This window comes from Carcharodon carcharias, chromosome 12, assembly GCF_017639515.1.
Source record: "Carcharodon carcharias isolate sCarCar2 chromosome 12, sCarCar2.pri, whole genome shotgun sequence".
NCBI lineage: Eukaryota > Metazoa > Chordata > Chondrichthyes > Lamniformes > Lamnidae > Carcharodon > Carcharodon carcharias.
This window is the reverse complement of record NC_054478.1, coordinates 43,521,070-43,547,768: the sequence shown is the minus strand read 5'-3', so window position 1 is coordinate 43,547,768 and position 26,699 is coordinate 43,521,070. Positions and strand designations below refer to the sequence as shown.

Below are 26,699 nucleotides of genomic sequence, written 5' to 3'. Positions count from 1 at the left end.
CAAAAGTTCAGAGTCAAGTCAGTTTGACAGTCAGAGAATATAATCTTTGCCTTCTCTGAAGGGCAGCAGGAACTGGCATATTTCAGCAGTAACCTTTTTTTTGTGAAGCACTGGTCATGGCTGATGTTCAGGTAGGAGAATTCCTTTGCAAGTTTGGCTTCTGCTGAGAGCTGTTCTGTCCCTCCTCCCCCTACCAGCAGCTTTTTCTGCTGTGCCAAGGCTCTTTAGATTCTCTTTGACATGCTCAATGCCAAGAGGAAGTCCCACTAGACCTCCCAGATCTGGGAGCAACCTGCCATAGCAATCTTTGTGTACTATTGAAATTTTAACCACTATATAAATGACCCAAAATTCAAAGAATTGCAGCAACAGCCAGTGAAAATAAACCAGCAACTAACCCATAAGAATTTGATGACCCTTCAGGTTGTGCTGGTGGGGGTTCCTTCATGTTTTTAATATCTCTGTTTCATATCTCTGTGGAGGATAAGACAGGGTTGTAGGCTGGAGCATGGAGATCTAAAAATGGCAGCATTGGCACCAAGTTTGCACTCAGGTTGATGTCACGATCCACCTTCTCTGCATGTCATTGGGCTGTTGATTGGCTGGAGGCTGGCCTTTTCGTCCATCTGGAGAGGAAGTCCTGCCTCAGAGAGCTGCTGGCGGGGTTGGTCGGGGAGGGGGGGAAACACCAGGCACAGAGGTGGAAAAATTTTGTGGGGGCAAGCCTCCAATAGGCACAGTAAAAATTCCAGTAAAGGTTCCAGCCCCATCCATCCTTGACTGGCCACTAGCTCACCCAGTGTGACCTGTCAGCTGGACACTCAGCACTACTCTCCTATCGCTGTGGGTAAAATCCCAAAAATGGTGGGGAGGAGGCCCTTAAGTGGCCATTAATTGGCCACTCAAGGTCCTTAATTGACCCATGGGTGGGCAGGCCTCCTGACCCCTCCCCTGCTGCATTGGGATCGGCAGCAGGCAGAGAGGCACGAGGATTGGCACCCATGGCATGGCATCCAATTTTACAGCCCCCACTTCTGCCAAGCCACCCTGTGGGGCTGTAAAATCAGTCCCAGATGCGCATGCACTTATCCCTTTATTCAAATGGCGTCTGGCACATTCTGCGTCAGAAGCTTGTGTATGCCACAGACTTCATTTTGGTACCTTAAGGTGTTTCATAGCATCCTAAAATCAGTTGCTATTGAACCCAATTCTGCCCCAATGAGTTTCCTCAAAGAACTTCCAGGTCCATTAAATGGGTTGCATAAAATCTGTACAGCACATATTAAACCTGGTTCACTATTAAAATTAACCAATTGGTCCCTTGAGAACTTGATTGTACACCAAAGATGCTTCAGCCATCTAAAATTGCATGATTGATAACAGATTTTTATTCAGCAGTAACTTGATTTAATCTGAATTAAATTTAGTGTGTTTTACATACCAGCCGACAATTTCTACGTAATACGAATATAAAATTTCATAGAAATTAATCCCACTAATGTCCTAACCCACCTGCAGGGAATTGTATAGAATGTAAGTAAATAAACTTACCCCATGGCTGGATCAAGGGCAATTCCTTTGGGATTGTGTAGCTCCAGATCTAGTAGAGTAATGCAAGTATCACCATTTTGATTGCACACAAATATTCGGTCACTGACATCATCCACAAAGTAATAGTTTCCAGTGAGCCAGTCTAAAGCCATTTGTTCCACATCTGCCAAAGCAAAAGTAACACATTATATCAAAAACACACAGGACAATTTAGTGGTTGGTTGACTGCTGTGCAAGAAAGATCTTATATCCTTTCATGCCTGCAAATTTATTTTAATATCTTGGTCTGATCTTCAGGTAATTGTGCTAAAGAATTCATTATATAACAATGTAATCCTCTCCATCAGAAATGTTCAGCTTTGATCTTTGATCATTATTCAGTGTCTGGTATTCAAGTGCAGAAAAAAAGTAGGTTCAAATGGTATTAAAAAATCTTAAAGAATCTGACATCTTATTTCTGCAGAGAAATAATGTTCCAAAACTTCTTTTTCAGTTAACTCAACATTAGATAGCTCAATTTTTAAATCAATAAGGGCTTTCTTGCATTTGTCAATGCATTAAACTTCAAGTCTTTCCGAATAATACAAGACCCACTAAGACCAGTGAAGTCAGAATGCCTCTTTACTAAATTTGGCCATTCTTTCATCTGCCTTTTCTTTGTCTACCAAGCTGGTTGTGTAACATTGTTCACTTTTCTCCCAAAAAATGTTTTTGTTTAGCAAAATGGCAAGTCTATCAACTTTCTTGAAATTAACAAGAGATTTAAATGAGATATCATTATTTTTGGCCATCAGCTGAGGATTTCAATTCACCATGCATGTAAAGTGTTGGAATGATCCAGAATTGTTTTTGCCTTCTCTTGTTAGGGAGTGAGAAGCAGCAAGAGAACACTGTGGAAGTAAAGCTATTTACAGTGATACAGGAAGACCTGTACTGAAACAATAAACTCCGAAACAATAAACTTTCTCTGTCTCTCTAAATGTTAATGGAATCATCCTACTTCAATCTCTCCAAGGAGAGAAAGCACATGAAGATGCTTACAAATTACCTACTCAGGCAAAAGAGGAATACATAAATGGAAGAATCATAAAATAAAAAATATTTAAAGTTGTAGAATACATGATAGGAAAGAGAAGAGAAAATATATTAGACACACTTGACTATTTGAGTGGACACATTACAGTAATGTTTATAGTTTGGTGTGAAGAGATACTTTAGATATGTGACTTGCGGCCGAAGGAAACATCTGACATTTGCTCAAATCTAATAATCTGGTCAGGCACCGACCCATCGTTTACACATTTTCAACAGACATCAGCTGCATTTGACTTTCAGGCTCTGGAGTCAAGCTATTTAAATCATGGGTGTCTCCACTGAAGTGGGATTTTGGTAGAACAAGAGTGTGAAACCCAGAATGTGCAGATTAGAACAGCTAAGAGCAGATCTGAACTTGATGGGTTTGTTTGGATAGCCGTTTGGAGACAAAATGGTCCTGGGACACCTTTGGAAGAAGTAAGGCACCCTTTCAGAGAGATAGAGCACCATTATTCAAATTAAATATGATTGTGTGTAAAAAGTGCATAAACTCATTGGAATTGTCAAATTTGTCAAAGAACTGTCAAAGCTGTCATAGAGCTTTCAAATGATACATGGCAGGTATAAGGGAAAAGGGTGCTCATAGGGGGCATGGGTTGGCACTAACTTGGCATAGGGGCTATAAAGGGCCACAGGGATATGGGAGTATGAGGGGGCCATGAGGCTGCATAGAGGGGCATGGGTTGACATAGACGGTATGAGGAGCCATCGGGGGGTGGGGGGTGGTATGGGATGGCATGGGGTGGCATTGGTTGACATGGATTAGGCATGGAGAGTGTGTGGGTGGGGTGAGCACTGTAGGACTGTTTTTTGCTCTAATCTTTTTTTTTTAAGTTAATTCAACAAAGTGCCAGAGCAGAGGGAGGTCTTCTACCCAGCCTGTCTCACCTCCCTGCAGCCACCTCACTCACCCTGGGAGCAGCAGGCCCGAATCCTAATCCAGCCTGTGCACCACCTCCCCCTCTCTCCACCTGACCCAGGAGCAAAAACCTGGGCCTTAATACTTTGCTCACTTTTTAACCAAATCCATTTATGACTAGGCTGGTGGCCCCTACAATGTAGGCATCTAGAAAATGTCATTACATCATTTCTCAATCCTGAAGTTTTTTTTTAAGGCTGCATGCACATGGTTACCAATTGCTTCATTTGGCCGCTGACAGACATTTAATTAAAACCGGATTGAAAACGGCTCCAAATTGTCTCCTAATGCTTACTTCTGGTGACGCTCCATTTTCTTACATCCATAAATATTAGATACTGGTTAGACTGATGAAACCAAAAATAAAAACAAATGCATTTTAAGATGAATGGGCATTCAGTTATCACTTTTGATAACTGGAAGCTGGTACTGAGAATGCTTTGTGAAATGCTTTTGTAGTCAATGCTGTGAGGTCATCCCTGAGACGGAAAGCTAGACTGAAAACAAGTACAATAGAAATTATGAAGCATTGAAGGAGTCTTAAAAGAAAAGCACAAATTATCTCCATCAGAGGATGATCTCACAAACTATTTCAGGAAATTATAGCTGATAAAAAACAAAAAGATGTTCTAAATTTTAAAGGCTATCTAATTTCTCCTCATCCTCATGAGTTTTGACCTTTTAAGTGGTCTTTAAAATGACTTTGATACTCTCAGTCCTGGGATTCACAAAACCACAGTCCAAGCTAGGCAGTTAGCTAAAACTGTACCAGTACTGTACCCCAAGGGAGGCAGTGACATAGTGATAATATTACTGGATTAATAACCCAGAGGCCCAGGCAGATGCTCCTGGGACCTGGGCTCAAATCCTGCCGTGGCAGCTGGTGGAATTTGAATTCAATTAATAAAAAAGGCATTAGATACTACAAAGGCTTTGGGGCCCTGACAATGTTCCAGCAACAGTACATGAAGACCTATGCTCCAGAACTAGCCACATTGTTATCCAAGCTGTTTCAGTACAGCTACGACACTGGCATCTACCTTGCAATGTGGAAAATTGCCCAGTTATGTCCTGCCCACAAAAAGCAGGGCAAATCCAACCCAAATAATTACCACCCCATCCGTCTACTCTCAATCATCAGTAAAGCAATGGAAAGGGTCATCAACAGTGATAACAAGTGGCACTTACTCAGCAATAACCTGTTCACTGATGTTCAGTTTGGGTTCTGCCAGGGCCACTGAGCTTCTGACCTCATTACAACATGGAAAAAAGAGCTGAACTCAAGAGGTGAGGTGAGAGTGATTTTCCTTTGCATCAAGGACCCTTAGCAAATATGAAGTCAATGGGAATCAGGAGGAAAATTCTCCACTGCCTGGAGTCATACCTAGCACAAAGGAAGATGATTGTGGTTAGTAAATTAATGCCACTTAAGGGCCTCATCTCACTGCCACAGGCATTGTAATGGAGTTCGGGAGAGGCTCTCACCAACTGGCTAGCCTTGCAGGTGGTGTTGGGGCTCTCTTTGACAGGCCCCTTGGGCTTATCCGAGACCCCCTCCTCAACCCTCCCACCGGCTGTAAGGCTACTGCCTTCCCCCCAAACCCCCACCCCCAAGGTTGGCTTCCCCCATGGCCTCCTAAACCCAGCCCCCAACACCTCACTGACCCTCAAACCCCCAAAGTTTCTATCCATTGCAGCTCGCTTCCTGACTGCTCACACTGGCCTCTGATTGGCTGGAGGTTCTCTGCAGCAGGGCTTCCTGTCCCTGAGGGCAGAAATCCCACCTCCAGCCAAATGACCATGAAATACCTGCAAAGAAGTTTGGCAGGTACCTCCCTCCTCTGACTTTCTACCGGGGAGTGGGCACCAGGGCGCTCCATGTAATTCAGCCCCGGGAATTCTTGTCCCTCTTACCTTACGCTATTACCCAATCCATATTAGGATAATTAAAGTCTCCCATTACAACTACAGTGTAAATTCTTCCACTTTTCTGTAATTTTCTTGCAAATTTGTTCCTCCACTTCTTTCCCATTTGTCAGTGGCCCCTAGAATATACTGAGCAATGTGTTTGTTGTTTCTTAGCTCTAGAAATGGATAGAATGGACACATGAATGGATATTAATATTAGTTACATCCATATTTGTAACATATTTAAATGAATCACATTTAATCCTTCCCTAAAACTAAAACAAAATAAAAGCTGAAGTAGTTTGTAACTTTCTGACATGCCATCTGAAGCTCATAGGTGTTTGTACAAGCTGTACCTGCTGTCTAAATGACCGAAAGGAAGGCACAGCAGTGCAGTATATCTGGCAATACTCAAATAATGTTTTGGAGAGAAGTAATAATGTTTTTGGCAGGTATATGCAAAGTGACATATTCCCATGAACTCAACAAAGATTAGGATTTTGACTAGCTATAATCTGTCCTGACAATGTTTGCTGGCTTGCATTTTTCAATAACAACTTGCAATAACAACTTGAATCTATATAAAGCACCTCCTACGGCACCTCACAGGAGCATTAGCAAACAAAACTTGACACTCAACAACATAAAGAAATACTAGTGCAGATGACCAAAAGCTTGATCAAAGCGGTAGGTTTGCAGGAGTAACTTAAAGGCTGAAAGGGAAGTAGAGAAGGGGACGAGTTTTTGGAGGGAACACCAGAGTTGAAGGCACAGCAGTCATTGATGGAGCAATCAAAATCAGCAGTGCACAAAAGACCAGAATTAAAGAAGTGTGGATACCTTGGAGGGTATCCCTTGGCTGGAGGAGGTGACAGAGATAGGGAGGAGTGAGGCCATGGAGGGATTTGTAACTAAGGATGAAAACTTTAAAATGGAGGCGCTGCTTGACCAGGAGCCAATGTAAGTCAGTGAGCACAGGGCGACGATTGAACAGGATTTGATGTGAGTTGGCATCAGCTAGCCAATAATCTGGAAATATATAAACCACAATTTACTATGATTAACAACTGGGTGAATGTGATGAGGGTGGTATGACTCAGAAGGTGTGGAGATAATCAACAGAAACTCATGCTTTATTTAGGAAATCAGTCACTTTAAGGAATGTCAACATGAGAAATAATTTGTTAAAATTAAAGCTTATGGAAGTGAAGGCAAGTTATTGACTTGGTTATGCAGCAGAACTCAGACAGAAGGGATAGTTTGTATGTACTCAAATTCGAAGGAATAGCGCACCATAGAAAGCATAGGTTCCCCTTGAAACAAGTCCAGTAAAGGTTATCAGAATGTGACCAGGGTTCCAAGGGTTACATTTTGAGGAAAGATTGCAAAAATTAGACTTGCATTCCCTGGGATAAGGAGGGTTAAGTGGTGATCTGATTGAGATCTTTACGATTTTGAAACGAATCAATATCGGGTAAAGAGAAAATTTTTCTGCTGTTGGTGGAGTCCTGGACAGGGGAAATAGCCTTATGATCAGAGCGAGGTGAGAGATTAGGACTCAGTTCACACAAAGGGTGGTAGAAATGTAGAACTCTCTTCCACAAACAGCAGTAGATGGTTGCTCAACTAACAATTTTAAATCTGAGATTCATAGAATTTTTTGCTAGCTTAAGGTATTAAGGAATATAGAGCCAAGGCTGGTGAATAGAGTAGGGACACAAAATCAGCAATGATCTCACTAAATGGCAGAACAGGCTTGACGAGCTCAATGGCTGACCAGTGTTCTCATGCTAATGCCAGGCATTAGATGAGTGAACTGCATACCTAAATTTATATGAGGCAGGTTTCAGAAGAGGTTTTGACAGACCTGAACAATTAGCATGTATCCAGTAGAATGCAAATTGCCAGCTCGGCCTTAATTTTATCCTCATCGAGCACACGTGATCGGTGGGCACGGGAGCGGTCGGGAAATGGGCCATTAACCGTGATCGGCCCCCGATCACAATTTCGCACTGGCTGGCTAATCAACGGCCAGCCAGCGCAAAGCACATGCTGCAAAGCTCAGCGCTGCCGGGGCAGGGGTGGGAAGAGGGCGGGCGACAACGTTACTGTGGGTGCGGCTGAGCTTTTCCGCCGAGTTCCCTGAAGGCAGACAGCTGCCCCAGGGAGCTGCAGACCTCTAAATAATAAAAGCAAGCACAAAAAAGCTGCAAAAAAAATGTCCATGCAGGACAATCAAGCGCGTGAAAGCATACCTCATAAAAATGCTATCCCCAGATATTTATTTTTATTTTATTTCCTAACGGAGATTTCATCCCGCCCTTGGATGAGATTTCATCAAGAATGTAGAGGCCGCCTGGCCCATTGGCCATCCGCCAACCGGAAGGTTGGAATCGCTGACAATTTCACCGTTAATGGGCGTTATTTCCCCCTAAATTGTCGACGGGTGCCCTTCCGACTGCTGCGCGTGCCCTCCGAGCGAAATATCGCACGAGTGCACCATGATGTCGGGGTGCTCGCGCAATTTTATGCCCATCCAGAACAGGCCCGCGGAATGTAAAATTCTGTCCCTGTATTTGGAAGCTCTGTTTCATTGCTGGCATGCCTAAAAAGGAACGATGTGTATCATGGGCGTGTGTTTTATTTCAGCGTTGTAAAACAACATGTCTATGCTGTTTTTTTATAAGAGGCTATAAATATATATGTCTTATTCCATATTTCTTTTGGGTTTTATTTTTGCTTCTAGTAACTTGCAACTGCTTAAACATGATTCAACAGATTGTTCATTAAAAAAACGGTGGGATATTGATAACCTGTCAGCTCAGGAGCTGATGCAATATACGTGAATTTATGTAGAAAGTCCTGAACTAAAATGGTTCCCTTGGTATCAAAATCACACTACATAGGAAAAGAAATTATTGCCTTTCTGTTTATGTTAATTTGCTGTCCACTGAATTGCTGGATATCAGGGGTTTAACTTCAGTACTTGGCTTCCACAAAGTTCCTTCTTGCCCAAGGCAAAACTAAATGATTGACAGTCGTTAAGTGAAGTGTGAGAAGAAATATTAAAGTCAAACATAAGTTATCACCTCACAAAAAAAATCATTTTTAAAAAATTTAATTAAATTTTCCAACTCTTGTAAAATATTTCACTTCCAATAATTGTTTTGAGCTGTATTCCTTCAATGTCTATATATTTATAACAAAATATATTACAAAGTATTGGTAATAAATAAATCATCTCAGAAGCATTGAGATTAGGAAGGTACAAGGCTCAATCCCAACTGTACTGTTAGTTACACCTGAACATTTCTAACAATTACAAAACAGAAACAGGCCCTTAGGCCAAACTAATCTGTGCTCCACAATAGTCTGTGGTTTGATTTCCATGTTGAATAGTATTTGGATCTCTCTTTAGGTAACTCATAGCCTAATTTGTATTGGGAAGGCTTCCCTCTATTTGTCAGTGACTTAGGTCTAACTCAGGTAGGTTTATTCAAAAACGACTTTATTTACACTATATACATATTAAACCTCTAGGTAAGTACATCTGTCTTGTGTACAGACTATCCCATCTTTCTTCAGAGTCTCTATCCCATGACTGCTGCTGTCAGTTACATTATAGTACACATGACTATCTTATTACCATAACACTAAGCACAGCACATAATATGTAACTGAGTGTTAACCTAATCATGCTTTGTCTAACGGTGTGTTTTAAACAAGAGCTAATAACTAGCAGAGTAAACTTGTGATTGGGGTAACAAAATCAGGTTAAAGATAACATGTAAAGAAAATGTGATTATGGCTTGTGCAAAACATCATGTGATGGTTGTATGGGGGGCTGAAACTGGGAACAGAGATTGAAAGGAGTGGTCAAACTTGGGAGACAAACCGATCGAAGATAAAGGAACCAGGTGTATTTGTCACACATGAATCAGGTTCCTCTCTGAGCAGGGCAGCCAGAAACAATGATAAAAGGGGAGGTGGGCAGGCAAGTCCAGGGAACCAACCGGTTGCAGTGGGGACGCCTACCCATGCCCCCCATAGGTCAGATGCCAATCAGGGAAAACTGGTCATGTGAACACGAAGCCAAAATTGACAAGATAAAAACCTGCAGCACACAAGATATAAGCTGGCTAGCTCAGAAGTGGTCTGATCCATCACTAGGAGATGGAGACAACGGACCAATCATCCCTCTTGCTCTGTTTCAGATAAGGCTCCCAAAAGCTAGAACCAGTAATGATTGTAAGTATAAGATTTTGCCAGTGAGTCAATAAAGGTTCAGTGCGATTCTACTCAAACTTGTCTACTGTAATTGAGTGGGATTTGACTTTGGGCCATTGATATCAGCAGTAAACCTATGAACCTGGGAGGGTACTGTCATAAAGGAAGGATAGCCTACATTACTATTAACCCTTATCCTACATCTCTCCACTAGCATAATCTCAATAACAATTTTAGACTATTTTCTTAAACTATATGTGTTACTTTTTTGAACTTCTGTAACCTCCTTTACAGATATAGGTTCTATTCAACTCCAGCTCCAATTCTTCCCTGCCCCCGTATCCTCCACCACCCCTCCTCCCCCCACCCCCCCACGTCACTGTCATAAAGGCTCCAATCTCCCGCAGTATTCTTGGCTTTCTGGGGGGATGTTGTGGACATATGCAGTCGCTCGTCTTTTCTCAGGAAGACAACCACATTGGCGAAGTGGGATAGCAGCTTTCCATGACTGCTGGTAACTTAGCTGTGATCTCTATGACAACGGAACTATAAGGGTCGCAAAACCTTTTCAATGAAAGACTGATCCAAGAGACTTCAGGACATAGACATAGGGAAGGGGAAAAAATTAACATTCTCTCAGGAATTTTCTGCTCCCACTTAGCACACCAAAGAAAGTCCTGAGACATGAAGTATTTTTAACTTCAATGAAAAATTGCACAGCTGTACCATTCACTGCTGCATTGAAGATGAAAATGGTATTCAATAGCTGAGATTTGAATAAAAGCCAGAAGACTAAAAGAATAATGACAAAAATCCTGTACGCATGGCAGGATATGAAGAAAATATTACTTCCCTACAACACTTAGGAAACTACGTTCACTTTCTGTAGGTAATGGTAACATCGGCACAACTGCTTCAGTGTGAGACTGTGTGCTATAGGCAATGCATAAGAAGGTAAGACAACACCATCTTCAGCAATGGAGCGAATCTCCAGAACTAAACCCAGGTGAAATTCTTGTGCAGGACTCCTCAGCTGTAGAAGTTCTGTAATTTTGGCCTTTGCCTCTGCATTGAAGGGTAACTTCAGTGGATGAGATCGAATCGTGGGCATCAACTCACTTTCACCCAAACCAAAAGGTTCTACTTTCACCTTGGCAGTGAGATCCACCTTGGAATCAAACATATCATTCTCCCGGGACAGCTCATCACGGTCAGCCAACAATATACAATGCCTCTCATTGGTAGGTTCAGTGGGACAAATATACAAATTCATCTCTTCGACAGCTAACACAGCTGACTCATCAAAGAAGACAACAGAGCCTTCCTATGTTTTGGCAGTAGATTCAAAGGCTGTACCAATCTTTAGGACTTCATCTTCCAACAGGTCACTTATTGCTACAATGTCCTCTTTCTCATAACCTTCTTCAGGAAAGAGCCAACTTAGGTCTATAAGCTCCTTTTGTGGATGGTCACCGTTGTCTTCAGTGGCTTCTATTTCTGCGCCTTCTAGCCTGTCTTCAAAAAGAGCTGAGAGATCCATTGTCTCCTCCTGGTGTCCAGTGGATGGTGTCTTGGTGACAAAGAATGATCCACTGCTCAATGAATAAACCTTGCCAGCTACTGCTGAATGGAAATCCATCAGTTTATCACCCAACCTTGGAAATTTCTCCTTGAATGGTAACTAGTTGATGTGCTGTAGGGCTTTGTCTGCTATTGAATGCCCAGTTGTATGCATTCATCGCTGCACAGTAAATATGTGCTTTGATTGTGCATGATATAGAAGATCTCTGTAATCTGTCACTCTTTGTGACAAAAGTTGGTGGTTATCTGACTTTTTACTTGAAGACCTGTACTAAATGGAACTTGCAATTTAATGCTTGATAGCTGGTGTGAGTCATTCCAACTAATCGGCCAGTACTGTAACACCAGTGCCATTATCAAGTTTGAAGTCAGTTTTAAAGTCTTTAACTTCGAAAGTAACTGACCAAAATTTTTGCTTTTGATTCTCCTGGGAAATCGATAATCTCATTGCTTTCCTTAGTCCCAATTTCCTGAATTGTCTGTCTGTCATAGGCCAGAATTTTATGTTGGTTGTGCGGGGTGCGCGCCCAAGCTGACAGTGCATGAAATTGCGCAAGATGACATCAGGTGCACATCCCAATGTCATTGCGCATTCGTGCAATATTTCAATTGGAGGGCACGCACAGCAGCTGGAAGTGCGCCCACAGACAATTAAGTGGGTGATTAAGCCCATTAAGGAGGCAATTGTAATCAATTTTATGTGGCATGTCCACTTTTACTGTTGGCGAACAAGCCAATCAGCCAGGTGGCCTTCACATTTTCGCTGAAACCTTGATCCAGGGTGGGATGAAATGTCCAGGGTGAAATATAAACAAAGTAGATACCTGGGGACTGATGTTTTTTGATTTGTGTCAGGTGCTTGTATTTGCTACATAGACACAGTTTGCTGCATTTTTTTTCTTGTCATTTAATCTGTCCAGGTCTACAACTTCCTGAGGCAGCTCCACAGCAGCTGTCTGCCTTTAGGGAGCTCGCTAGAAGCACCCATCCCCACTATTACTATTCTCGATGCTTGCCCTCTTCCTGCCACAAGTTCACCTTTCAGTGCACCATACCCACAACAACTGGAGTGAAAGGAACAATTTGACAAATTTACTGGCCTTTGGGATATCTGATTCATGCTCGCTCAATTACGAGATTCCATCTTAGGCTGAAGTATATGCATCGAATGCTTTTAGGATGGTTTCAAAATCAGCGGAGTTCTCTTCTACCCTTTGTCTCAGGAGGACATCATTGGCAACAGGACCCACTGTGAAGTGGAATGAACTAACCTGGTGCTTCTGCACTTTGGCATGCAAACTCGACACAGTTCTAAACCTGTTTTTTTCACAACTCCCAATGGTGGCCTTTCTCTGGACTTTCAAGATTTTCAAATAGTTGCAGAAGGGGCAGTAACTGCTTGACTGTTACTGGCATCACTACCAATTCTCAATGTGCCTCTCACGAAGGTAAATCTTCTGATTCTTCCTTTAAAGACGTCTTCTTCAATTCCTCCCAATAGGTGTTCTATCGATGACACCAAGTTGTTAGATTGGTGTCACTACTGCTGCTAGCATAGTTTGTGGCTTGGTTTCCACGTTGAATAGTATTTGGATCTCTCTTCAGGTAACTTGTGGTCTAATCTGTAGCTACTCATTAGTGACTTAAGTCTAACACAGGTAGCTTTCTTCAAAATTTACTTTATTTATAGACATAATAAGCTTCTAGGTAAGTACATCTCTCTTGTGTACAGACTATTCCATCATTTTTCAGTGTCTTTTGCCCATGACTGCTGATGTCACTGTTATCATAATACACATCACCACCTCATTACCATAATGATTAACCTATTGCCCTGAACATGAGAATCAACAGTTATAGATTTTACTGATACAGAAACAAAATACTGAGGATACTGTAAATCTGAAATAAAAACCAAAAATGGTAGAAACACTCAGCAGATCTGATAAAAGGCCATCAACTTGAATGGTTAACTCTATTTCTCTCCCCACAGATGCTGCCTGACCGGCTGACTATGTCCAACTTTTTCTGCTTTTATAACCTTGACTGACCCTGCTTCCATAAGCCTTCAGCCCGTTTTATTCACAGACTTAACTCCTAACTTTGAATGTCAGTGTCTGTGGTAACCGCCAATCTTGGAAGTGAATTCCACAGATTCACAACTCACGACATAAAGAACTTTCTCCTGCCTTCTGCTCTAAATCTCATATAAGTAATTCTGTATCTATGCCTCTCATTTTAGATCTGTCAACAATTGCTTCAAACAACCCTGTTCTTTCCTTTTATGAATTTAAGCACAACCTTCATAATTGGTCTGCATTATGTGATTTTCGAACAATAAAAAGCCCAGTTTTTCAAATCTGATATTGTATTTGTCTTTCCTCATGTCACGACTTATTCTAGTTGTACTCTCTCAAAAGCCTCAATAGCAATGGAGCACAATGATCCAGAACACACAGTGCTCTAACTGATGCATTAGTAAGATTTAATATAAGCTCATCATTACCTTCTAAATTTTATATTCTATAACTCAACAACACTCAGGTTTGGGCTGATAAGTGGCAAGTAACATTTGTGCCACACAAGTGCCATGCAACGTCCATGTCCAACAAAAGAGAATCTAACAAGCTTCCTTTGATGGTTAACAATATTACCATTGTTGACTTTCCCACTATCAACATCTTGGGGCAGGGCAGTGGCGGGGGGGGTGGGGGGTTAGGGGTGGTTGGTGGTGGATGTGGACAGTAATCGTTGACCAGAAATTTAAATCAATACTGTGGTTCCAAAAGAAGGTCAGAGTCTGGGAAATCTGTGGTGAGTAACTCACCTCCTTACCCTCCAAAAGCTGTTTATCATCCACAAGGCACAAGCCAGGAGTGTGGCTGAATTCTCTCCACTTGTCCGGATGAGTGCAGCCAAATCAACACTCAAGAAGCTCAGCACAATCCAGGACAAAGCAGCTCATTTGATCAGTATGCCATCCACCACTCTCTCCACCACCAACACACTGTGGCTTGCTGCAAAAGACAATGCAGCAACTCACCATGCCCCCTTCGAAAGCACCTCCCAATCCCATGGCACCTGCCACCTAGGAGAACAGGGCAACAGATAAATGGGAATACCACCACCCACAAATTGCCCTCCAAGTCAAACACCATCCTGACTTGGGACCATATCACTGCTCTTCCACAGTTGCTAAGTCAAAAACCTGGAATTCCCTTCATAACAGCACTGTGGGTGTACCTACACTACATGGATTGCAGCAGTTTAAGAAGGTGGCTCACCACTACCTTCTCAAGGACAATTAAGGATGGGCAATAAATGCTGGCTTTGGCAGCGATGTGCACATACTATGAATGAATTTAAAAAACCACTATAACGCCATCAACCTTTTTTCTAATAGCTTTATCAACCTGAGGTGCTGCTTTTGATGTCTTGTGAACCTGTACCTGCAAGTACCTCTGCTATTCCATCAGCCTGGGCATAATTTCATAGGAACATAAGGACATAGGAACATTCAGAATTTAACTATCACCAGTAAATTTCTTTAACAAAAAGTATCCTCTCAGACTTACTGACACCAAATTCCATCTGCCATTTTTTTAGACCTTTGTAGCTTCCTTCAATTAGGAAGTTAAAATATAAAGTTACGAAAACTTTTTGACTGAAATCATGGAAATGTAGAATCACAGAATCACACAGTGCAGAAGAGGCCCTTCAGCCCATCGAGTCTGCACCGACACATGAGAAACACCTGACCTATCTACCTAATCCCATTTACCAGCACTTGACCCATAGGCTTGAATGTTATGACATCCAAGTGCTCATCCAGGTACTTTTTAAAGGATGTGAGGCAACCCACATTCACCACCCTCCCAGGCAGCGCATTCCAGACCGTCACCAGCCTCTGGGTAAAAAAGTTTTCCCTCACATCCCTCCTAAACCTCCTGCCACTCACCTTGAACTTATGTACCGTTGTGACTGACCCTTCAACTAAGGGGAACAGCTGCTCCCTATCCACCCTGTCCATGCCCCTCATAATCTTGTATCTCGATCAGTTCGCCCCTCAGTCTTCTCTGCTTCAATGAAAACAACCCAAGTCTATCCAACTTCTTTTCGTAACTTAAATGTTTCATTCCCGGCAACATCCTGGTGAATCTCCTCTGCACCCGCTTCAGTGCAATCACATCCTTCCTATAATGTGGCGACCAGAACTGCCCACAGTACTCCAGCTGTGGCCTCACCAAGGTTCCATACAACTCCAACAAGGCCTCCCTACTTTTGTAATCTATGCCTCAGTTGATAAAGGCAAGTGTCCCATATGCCTTTTTCACCACCCCACTAACATGCCCCTCCACCTTCAGAGATTTATGGACACACACACCAAGGTTCCTTTGTTCCTCAGAACTTCCTAGTGTCATGCCGTTCATTGAATACTTCCTTGTTGAATTATTGCTTCCAAAGTGTATCACCTCGCACTTTTCAGGGTTAAATTCCATCTGCCACTTATCTGCCCATTTGACTATCCCATCGATATCTTCCAGTAGCCCAAGACACTGAACCTCACTGTTAACCAACTGGCCAATCTTTATGTCATCCACAAACTTACTCATCCTACCCCCCACATAGTCATCTGTTGTTTATATAAATGACAAATAATAGGGGACCGAGCACTGATTCCTGTGGTACGCCACTGGACACTGGCTTCCAGTCACTAAAGCATCCTTCTGTCATCACCCTCTGTCTCCTACAACTAAGCAAATTTTGAATCCACCTTATCAAATTACCCTGTATCCCATGTGCATTTGTCTTCTTTATAAGTCTCCCATGTGGGACCTTGTCAAAGGCTTTGCTGAAATCCATATAAACTACATCAACCGCACTATCCTCATCTACACACCTGGTCACCTCCTCAAAAAATGCAAATTTTATTAGGCATGACCTCCCTCTGACAAAGCCATGCTGACTCTCCCTGACCAAACCTTGCCTCTCCAAGTGGAGATAGATTCTCTCCTTCAGAATTTTCTCCAATAGTTTCCCTGCCACTGACATGAGACTCACTAGCCTGTAGTTCCCTGGCTTATCTCTACAGCCCTTCTTAAATAGCGGAACCACATTAGCTGTTCTCCAGTCCTCTGGCACCTCCCCCGGGGCCAGAGAGGAATTAAAAGTTTGGTCAGAGCCCCTGCGATCTCCTCCCTTGCCTCCTTCAGCAGTCTGGGACACAGATCATCCGGACCTAGAGGTTTGTCCACTATTAAGCCTGCCAACACCTCCAATACCTTGTCACTCTCTATATCAATTTGCTTAAGAACCTCGCAGTCTCTGTCCCTGAGTTTGATACCTTCATCCTCATTCTCTTGGGTGAAGATGGATGTGAAGTATTCCTTCAACACTCTAGCGATGTCCTCTGGCTCCACCCATAGATTGCCCCCTTGGTCCTTTATGGGCCCTACTCTTTCCCTGGTTATCCTCTTCCCATTGATATACTTATAGAATATCTTGGGATTTTCCCTACTTTTACCAGCCAGAGCTTTCTCATATCCCTTATTTGCTCTCTTAATTGCTTCCTTAGCTCCAACCTGCACTTTCTGTACTTCACTAATGCCTCTGCTGATTTGCTTCCCTTGTATCTGCTAAAAGCCTTCTTTATAAGTCTCCCATGTGGGACCTTGTCAAAGGCTTTGCTGAAACCCATATAAACTACATCAACCGCACTTTTCCTTCTCATCATAACCTGAATATCTCTGGTCATCCATGGTTCTCTGGGCTTATTACTCCTTCCTATCACTCTAGAGGGAACATGTTGAGCCTGTACCCTCCCCATTTCCTTTTTGAACACCCCTCACTGTTCCTCTGTAGATTTCTGCACAAGTAGCTGTTCCCAGTCTACCTTGGCCAGATCCTGCCTTATTTTACTAAAATCCACTCTCCCCCAATCCAAAACATTTTTTTGCAACTTGTCTATTTCTTTGTCCATAACAAGCTTAAATTGTACCATGTTGCGGTCACTATCGCTAAAATGCTCGCCCACCACCACCTCAGCCACCTGTCCGGCTTCATTCCCCAGAATTAGGTCCAGCACTGCACTGTCCCTTGTTGGACCCTCTACCTACTGACCTAATAAGTTCTCCTGTGCACATTTCAAAAAATCCACTCCATCCAAACCCTTAACATTATGGGCAGAATTTTACCCTCGGATGGCGGGCGGGCCCCACCGGCTCGGCGGCGGGCAGACAGCTGACCCCCGCCGCCGAAATGAGCCCCGCTGCCATTTTGAGTGGGCAAGCCAATTAAGGCCCGCCCAGCAGCCTGCCCGACAGGAAGCGCTATGCGCTACGCATTTCCTGTGCGGGGGAGGGGAGGGATTCCCCATCTGTCAAAGTGCGCTCTTTCACACATGCGCACGAAAGAGCGCATTGCTCCCTGTGGCAAAGTCCTGCCTCAGGGAGATTACTGACAGGTAAGAAAAGTCAAAAAATAGAAAAATTTAAAAAATTAACATGTCCCCTTCATGTGACAATGTCACACGAGATGGGACATGTTAATAAAAAGGACATAAACTTTAATAAACTTTTTAAAAACGGACATGAAACCTCATTCCGCCAGTGGATGAGGTTTCATGCTTTATCAGAAGCTCGCTGGAGCTCTTGGCCTGCCCACCAACCTTAAGGTTGGATGGGCAGGTCTTTACTTATCTTAACTAGCCTGTCAATGGCCTCAATTGGCCATTGACAGGTCGGTGGGCGGACAGCTGATTTCACTGTCCGCCCGCCTTCCTGAATATTTAAAGGGATGGGAAAATTCAGGCCTATGTCTATCACAATTAATGTTGGGAATGTTGAAATCACCCAACATAATATAATATAATTAAGGCATGAAGAAAATCTTTCTTATTAAGAATTTATGTAGCATCCTATAGCATCTCTTAAATGTCTCAAGTAATCATTTAAATTCTGAGATCAATAGATTTTGTAGATCAAGCATTTCATCGGATATTGCCGCAAGGCGAGTGAATGAAGTGAAGTTAGAGATCAGCCATGATCTCCTTCAACGACAATACAGGCTCGAGGGGCTGAATGGCCGACTACTGTGTCTGTTCCTATCTCAATGCACTTCACATATAATTAATCAACTCTAAGCACAGTAATTGCTGTATTGTCGGCAAATAGCAACCATTTTTTCCACATATAGCAAGATCTTGGAAATAGCAATGAAATGAATGACTAATTACCCTGTTTATTGGTGCCAAAGGTATCTGGTGAGGAAGATATATGGGCTAGGACAGTGACAGAATTCTTTTTTTTTAAATATTACCACATGATCTACAACAACCACCTAAATACAAGAACAGACAGAGTCTAAGTTTCAGATATCTCCAACATCGCATTTTCTCAGTATGCCACTGGGGATTTAGTCTGGGTTACCAGAGTAGGCCATGAACTGAATCAAATAAATGGGTTTAAGAGATAATTTAATCTTATATATTTGCCAAAGAAATTATTGAGGAGTTTAAAGGCAGGCAGGGGATGATCCATAAAAAAAAAGAAATATTAATCAGCCTTTCCCCGCTCCTAAAAATTTATGCTGTTCGGACTAAACAGCTAAAAACTTTTCAACATATATAAGCAGGATTGCTGCAGTAATTCTTCAGGGTCATATCGCAAAGTGCTACTGCATTTTAAGTTTGGCTTGTAGCTTGTAGTAACTGTGCTAAAGCATATTGATTATCCTAGACATCAAAAGCAGACTGTTGGAGATCTGCAGAAGTGCAAAGCTATCCAGCAGCCTCAAAGAAAGGAGCAGCAGGGAAAACAGAAACAGAAAGTATGTTATAATAAGTTCTCTATGAAGAAGTAATGTGCTGCTGAGATAAAATGCTGTTTCGAACAATTATTACATTAATCAACTATTTGGAAAAATTTATTAATTTTGCTTCCAATCTCCACCCCTCCATCATTTTCACGTGGTCCATCTCTGACACTTCCCTTCCCTTCCTTGACCTCACTGTCTCAATCTCTGGTGATAGACTGTCCACCAATATCCATTACAAGCCTACCGACTCTCAACTACCTTGACTATAGCTCTTCACACCCCGCTTCCTGTCAGGACTCCATCCCATTCTCTCAGTTCCTTTGCCTCCGTCGCATCTGTTCCGATGATGCTACCTTCAAAAACAGTTCCTCTGACGTGCCCTCCTTCTTCCTTAACCGAGGTTTTCCACCCACGGTCGTTGACAGGGCCCTCAACCGTGTTCGGCCCATCTCCCGCGCATCCGCCCTCATGCCTTCTCCTCCCTCCCAGAAACATGATAGGGTCCCCCTTGTCCTCACTTATCACCCCACCAGCCTCCGTATTCAAAGGATCATGCTCCGCCATTTCCGCCAACTCCAGCATGATGCCACTACCAAACACATCTTCCCTTCACCCTCACTGTCGGCATTCCTAGGGATCGGTCCCTCTGGGACACCCTGGTCCACTCCTCCATCACCCCCTACTCCCCAACCCCCACCTATGGCACCACCCCATGCCCACGCAAAAGATGTAACACCTGTCCCTTCAATTCCTCTCTCCTCACTGTCCAAGGGCCCAAACACTCCTTTCAAGTGGAGCAACATTTCACTTGCATTTCCCCCAACTTAGTCTACTGCATTCGTTGCTCCCAATGGGGTCTCCTCTACATTGGAGAGACAAAACGTAAACTGGGCGACCACTTTGCAGAACACCTGCGGTCTGTCCATAAGAATGACCCAAACCTCCCTGTCGCTTGCCATTTCAACACTCCACCCTGCTCTCTTGCCCACATGTCTGTCCTTGGCTTGCTGCATTGTTCCAGTGAAGCCCACCGCAAACTGGAGGAACAACACCTCATCTTCTGACTAGGCACTTTATAGCCTTCCGGACTGAATATTGAATTCAACAACTTTAGGTCTTGACCTCCCTCCTCCATCCCCACCCCCTTTCTGTTTCTTCCCCTTCCTTTTGTTTTTTTTTCCCAATAAATTATATAGATTTTTCTTTTTCCCACCTATTTCCATTAGTTTTAAATATTTTTAAATCTTTTATGCTCCCCCCACCCCAACGAGAGCTATGCTTTGAGTGCCCTACCATCCATTCTTAATTAGCACATTCGTTTAGATAATATCACCAACTTCGACACCTCTGTGTTCTTTTGTTCTGCTGTCTGTGACATCTTTTGATGATCTGCTTCTATCACTGCTTGCTTGTCCCTACAACCACACCACCCCCCTCCACTTCTCTCCCCCAACCCAAACCAACCAGCCCATCCCCCCCACCCCCCCGCCATCACATTAAACCAGCTTATATTTCACCCCTTCCTGGGATTTACCTAGTTCTGTTGAAGGGTCATGAGGACTCGAAACGTCAACTCTTTTCTTCTCCGCCGATGCTGCCAGACCTGCTGAGATTTTCCAGGTAATTCTGTTTTTGTTTTGGATTTCCAGCTTCCACAGTTTTTTGTTTTAATCAACTATTTGGGTTGTTATTTCGTTTTTGTTTGTAATTTCCCCCACAAATCGCGTGACAAATTGTTCGGAGGGCATCCCAACATCATTGCGACCTTGTGCCACATCACAGTCAGTGGACACACACGAAAGCGTGCATGCCGACAATCAAAGTTGCAATTAAGCAAATTAAAGCTCCCAACTGGGATTTTTAGTAGCCAATGCGCTTTTACGCTTGGCGCTCAGGCCGATCGGGCCTTCACCTTTTTTGCATCATTCTCAATCCAGGGTAGGATAAAATGCTGAGAAGATGTTTGAAGGTTGAGGAGTTATGAATTCTGCTGTCAGTAGTTTGTAGTTGCATTCAAGATAATTTGTGGCATTTTGTTGTGTGCAAATATTCTTGGAACAATACTGCATCTCCCCGAAGCAGTTCGATAGCAGTTGTATGCCTTCAGGGAGCTCGTTGTAAACCGCCCTTCCGCACCCTCACCTGTCTTGGCGCCTACCCTCTTCCTGCCAACCACCACCCCCTCTACCCCTGGCCTGGCAGCACTGAGCCTCTCTCAGCATGCGTTTCACATTGTCCGCCAGTTAATTGGCCAGCCAATGTGAAATCTCTTGTCAGGTGCACATATCGCATCCACTTCCTGGCCCATTGATTGTCTGTGCACAACGAGCGCAAAATTCAGGCATGGTGTTCCAGAACTTGCTCCACCCTGAACCAAGCTGTTCCAGTACAGCTACAACACTGGCATCTACCCAGCAACCAAAAAGCAAGACAAATCCAACCCAGTCAATTACCATCACATCAGCCCACTCTCGATCATCAATAAAGTGATGGAAGGGGTCATCAAAAGTTTATGAAGTGGCACTTTCTTAGCAATAACCTGCTCAATGATGCTCAGTTTGGGTTCCACCAAGGTCACTCAGCTCCTGACCTCATTACAGCCTTGGTTGAAACATGGACAAATGTGCTGAACTCCAGAGGTGAGGTGAGAGTGACAGTACTTGACATCAAGGCAGCACTTGATCGAGTGTGGCATTAAGGAGCCCTAGCAAAACTGGAGTCAATGGGAATAAGTGGAAAACTCTCTAATGGTTGGAGAAATACCTAACACTAAGGACAATGGTTGTATTTGTTGGACGTCAACCATCTCAGTTACAGGACATCACTGCAGAAGTTCTTCAGGGTAGTGTCCTAGGCCTACCCATCTTCAGCTGCTTCATCAACAACTTCCTTCCATCATAAGGTCAGAAGTGGGGATGTTCACTAATGATTGCACAATGTTCAGCACCATTCGTGACTCCTCAGGTACTGAAGCAGTCCATGTCCAATTGCAGCAAGACCTGAACAATACCCAAGTTTGGGCTGACAAGCAGCAAGTAATATTTGCACCACACAAGTACCAGGCAATGATCTTCTCCAACAAGGGAGAATCTAACCATTGCCTCTTGACATTCAATGGCTTTACCATTGCTGAATCCCCCACTATCAACATCCTGGGGGTTACCATTGACCATAAATATAACTGGACTAGCCATATAAATACTGTGGCTACAAGAGCAGGTCAGAGGCTAGGAATCCTGTGACAAGAAACTCACCTCCTGACTTCCCAAAGCCTGTCCACTATCTACTAGGCACAAGTCAGGAGTGTGATGGAATACTCCCCACTTGCATAGATGAGTGCAGTTCCTACAACACTCAAGAAGCTAGACACCATTCAGGACAAAGCAGCCTGCTTGATTGGCACCCCATCCACAAACATTCACTTCCTCCACCACCGACGCACAGTGGCAGCAGTGTGTATCATATACAAGATGCACAGCAGTAACTCACCAAGGCTCCTTAGACAGCACCATCCAATCCCATGACTGCTTCCATCTGGAAGGACAAGGGCAGCAGGTGCATGGGAACACCATCACCTGGGACTTCTGCTTCAAGCCACTCACCATCCTGACTTGGAACTATATCAGCATTTCTTCACCGTTGCTGGGTTAAAATCCTGGAACTCCCTCCTTAACAGCACTGTGGGTGTACCTACACCACATGGACTTCAGCGGTTCAAGAAGGCAGCTAACCACCACCTTCTCAAGTGGCATTTAGGGACGGACATTAAATGCTGGCCTAGCCAGTGACACTCACATACCATGAATGATTTTTTTTAAAAAGTACTATTCTAGAGACTTAAGCACAAAAATTAGGATAACACTCATGTACAGGGCTGGGGGGATGCTGGACTAGCAGTGGTGTTGTTTTTTGGATGAAACATTAAAGTGAGGCCCTCTCAGATGGACATGAAATGTAACCATATAACTGCTTTAAAGAAGTGCAGGGAGTTCTTGATAATTTTCTATAGCCAAATTTGCTAAAATTCTGACTTGTTGACAGCATTTATTAAGGTAACATTCTGATTCAAAAGTTACCATAGATGGGAAATTGCACCAGCTGTGTCCTGATTGTGATGATCTCTTTGATTGTGTAAATTCTTTCTTTCAATGAAAATGGGTCAACCACATCCCACCTCCACCCCCACCCCCATTTTTCTTTGCTGTTGAAAACATATTCTCAATAATTGCATTTTCCTAAAAGCACACGTTTCCATCATTTTGTTCAGGGGTCATTTATCACTGATGTGCTGCTGCTGCTGTTGCTGCTCCTGCTGTAACTCTTCCTATCAGGAGATCTGTTGTCATGGTATGTCATGCTCGTCTGTCTTGCGCCACCCTCACATATCCATTATAGTTCATCTGTAACCGCACTGTGACATCCATCATCCAACTACATCTAGGTCAACCCGTTTCTCTGTTGCCCTTCACTTTACCCTCCACGTGTGATCTCTGTGACTTTTCAGCTCTGATCAAATGGCCAAAATACTCACATTTTCTTTTCTGGATGTCACTTTAAGGGCAAGATCTTACCTGTGGCGGGCGGGCTGGGCGGGAGTGGGCAGGGGCAGGCACAGAGCCAATTGCCGCCCGCAATCGGCTGTGCGGCGCCATTTTACATGGGCGGGCCGGTAGTGCTCAGTGTCACTTGCGCGGGTGGGGGTGAGGAGGGAGGGTCGGGGCCTGCGCTCTTTCAGGCATGTGCGTGAAAGAGCACAGGAATCTCCCTGAGGCACGGAGCTGTCTCAGTGAGATTAAATTGATAGTACAAATTTTTAATAAAGGAGAAAAAAATTATTTACATATGTCCCATCATGTGACTGCATCACATGAGCTGGGACATGTTTGTGAATTGCGCAAAATTCAATTAATTATTTGATAAAACCTTCAGGAAAACTCATCCCAACCGTGGATGAGGTTTCTTGAAAAACGTAAAGGCCGCTTGGGCTCTTCACCTGCACGCCATCCTTAAGGTTGGACAGGTAGTGCTGCTAACTACTTTAATTGTATTTTTAATGGCCTTAATAGGCCGTTGACCATTCAGTGGGCGTGCAGTCGCCTCCGGCGTGGGCCCACCAAACGAAATATCTAAACGGCGCACAATGACCTTGAGACGCATGCCCGACATCATCATGCATCACTTTGCGCATCAGCGTGTCAGACCCACCCCCACATGCTGACGGCAATATTCTGGCTTAAGATTTCTTTTCAAATTTCAAGCACCTCTTATGTATCTTATAGTTTGTGTATGGAATTTTAAGCATACGTCTTAGCATCCATGGTTCAAAGGCGTCTATTTTCTTCCACAGATCTTTACTTATTGTTTACTTATCAAGAAAAGCATATATTTTCCTATTTTCATTAAAAGACAAATTTTAAGCCAGGCATTTGTCAGCGTCGCCGGTGATATTACAGCAGTAACAGAAACATGCTTTTTAGTAATGCTCCATGTGTGAAGAAAATATCTGATCACTTTACAGAGCAGAAGAAAATCATGGGCACTAAGCAAACAAAAATAAAAGGGACAAAAAGAGGGGAGCAAAAGCAGAGTTGAACAGAAAAATTTATAGGAGGCGTCTTAAAAGGAGAAGATAGAAGCATGAATCCTTGGGGTAGAAAACACGAGTGGGCAGATGCCTGGTGGCTGGAAGGATGGCAATGATGAGGAAGCAGAGAACAAGGAATAACTTGGAGTCGGAGCAGAAGAAATTATGTAACAGTATGCATGGTTTGAGATGGCACAGTGATGGTGGGATGAGACAACGGATTAGTTTGAGAGTGAGGACAAAATTAAATTGTTGGTGTCGGGGCACGTAAGGCTTTATGAGGGGAAAGAAGAAAAGAGTTGACGTTTCAAGTCCTCGTAACCCTTCAACAGAACTGAGTGAATCTAAGGAGAGGGGTGAAATATAAGCTGGTTTAAGGTACTTGGTTGGTGGGGGGGGGTGTAGAAGTGGGGGTGGGGGGGTTGGTGTGGTTGTAGTGACAAGAAAGCAGTGATAGGAGCAGATAATCAAAAGATGTCACAGACAAAAGAACAAAAAAACACAGAGGCGTTGAAGGTGGTGATATTATCGAAATAAATGTGCTAATTAAGAATGGATGGTAGGGCACTCAAGGTACAGCTCTCGTGGGGGTGGGGTGGAAAGGCTAGCAGGGCATAAAAGATTTAAAAATAATGGAAATAGGTGGGAAAAGAAAAATCTATATAAATTATTGGGAAAAACAAAAGGAAGGAGGAAGAAATGGAAAGGGGGTGGGGATGGAGGAGGGAGTTCAAGATCTAAAGTTGTTGAATTCAATATTCAGTCTGGAAGGCTGTAAAGTGCCTAGTCGGAAGATGAGGTGCTGTTCCTCCAGTTTGCATTGGTCTTCACTGGAACAATGCAGCAAGCCAAGGACAGACATGTGGGCAAGAGATCAGGGTAGAGTGTTAAAATGGCAAGTGACAGGGAGGTTTGGGTCATTCTTGAGGACAGACCGCTGGTGTCCTGCAAAGCAGTCATCCAGTTTACGTTTGGTCTTTCCAATGTAGAGGAGACTGCATTGGGAGCAACGAATGCAGTAGACTAAGTTGGGGGAAATGCAAGTGAAATGCTGCTTCACTTGAAAGGAGTGTTTGGGCCCTTGGATGGTGAGAAGAGAGGAAGTGAAGGGGCAGGTGTTGCATCTTTTGTGTGGGCATGGGGAGATGCCATAGGTGGGGGTTGAGCAGTAGGGGTGATAGAGGAGTGGACCAGGGTGTCCCGGAGGGAACGATCCCTACTGAATGCCGCCGGGGAGGTGAAGGGAAAATGTGTTTGGTGGTGGCATCATGCTGGAGTTGGCGGAAATGGCGGAGGATGATCCTTTGAATGCGAAGGCTAGTGGGGTGATAAGTGAGGAGAAGGGGGACCCTATCATGTTTCTGGGAGGGAGGAGAAGGCGTGAGGGTGGATGCGCAGGAGATGGGCCAGACACAGTTGAGGACCCTGTCAACGACCGTGGGTGGAAAACCTCAGTTAAGGAAGAAGGAGGGCATGTCAGAGGAACTGTTTTTGAAGGTAGCATCATCAGAACAGATGCGACGGAGGCAAAGGAACTGAGAGAATGGGATGGAGTCCTTACAGAAAGCGGGGTGTGAAGAGCTATAGTCAAGGTAGCTGTGGGAGTCGGTAGGCTTGTAATGGATATTGGTGGACAGTCTATCACCAGAGATTGAGACAGAGAGGTCAAGGAAGCGAAGGGATTTGTCAGAGATGGACCATGTGAAAATGATGGAGGGGTGGAGATTGGAAGCAAAATTAATAAATTTTTCCAAGTCCGGACGAGAGCATGAAGCAGCACCGAAGTAATCATCGATGTACCAGAGAAAGAGTTGTGGAAGGGGGCCGGAGTAGGACTGGAACAAGGAATGTTCCACATACCCCATAAAGAGTCACACTGAACAATTTCTCCTTCAACTCCTCTTACTTTCTCCAAATAAAAGGTGTGGCTATGGGTACCTGCATGGGCCCCAGCTGTGCCTGTCTCTTTATCAAAGATATTGCTTATTTCTTGCACTTCATTTGTGAAAGATGACTAAT

General features: G+C 43.6%; 1 protein-coding gene across 1 annotated transcript in view; it reads right to left on the bottom strand.

Annotated features, from left to right (window-relative positions):
- The window catches only part of LOC121284946 (low-density lipoprotein receptor-related protein 1-like), a 1,922,347-nt gene that overhangs the window by 1,134,654 nt on the left and 760,994 nt on the right, over positions 1-26,699 (bottom strand). The window contains exon 7 of the mRNA XM_041200912.1: positions 1,552-1,714. Coding sequence (XP_041056846.1) covers positions 1,552-1,714 — 163 coding nt within the window. The remainder of the gene's footprint in view (positions 1-1,551; positions 1,715-26,699) is intronic.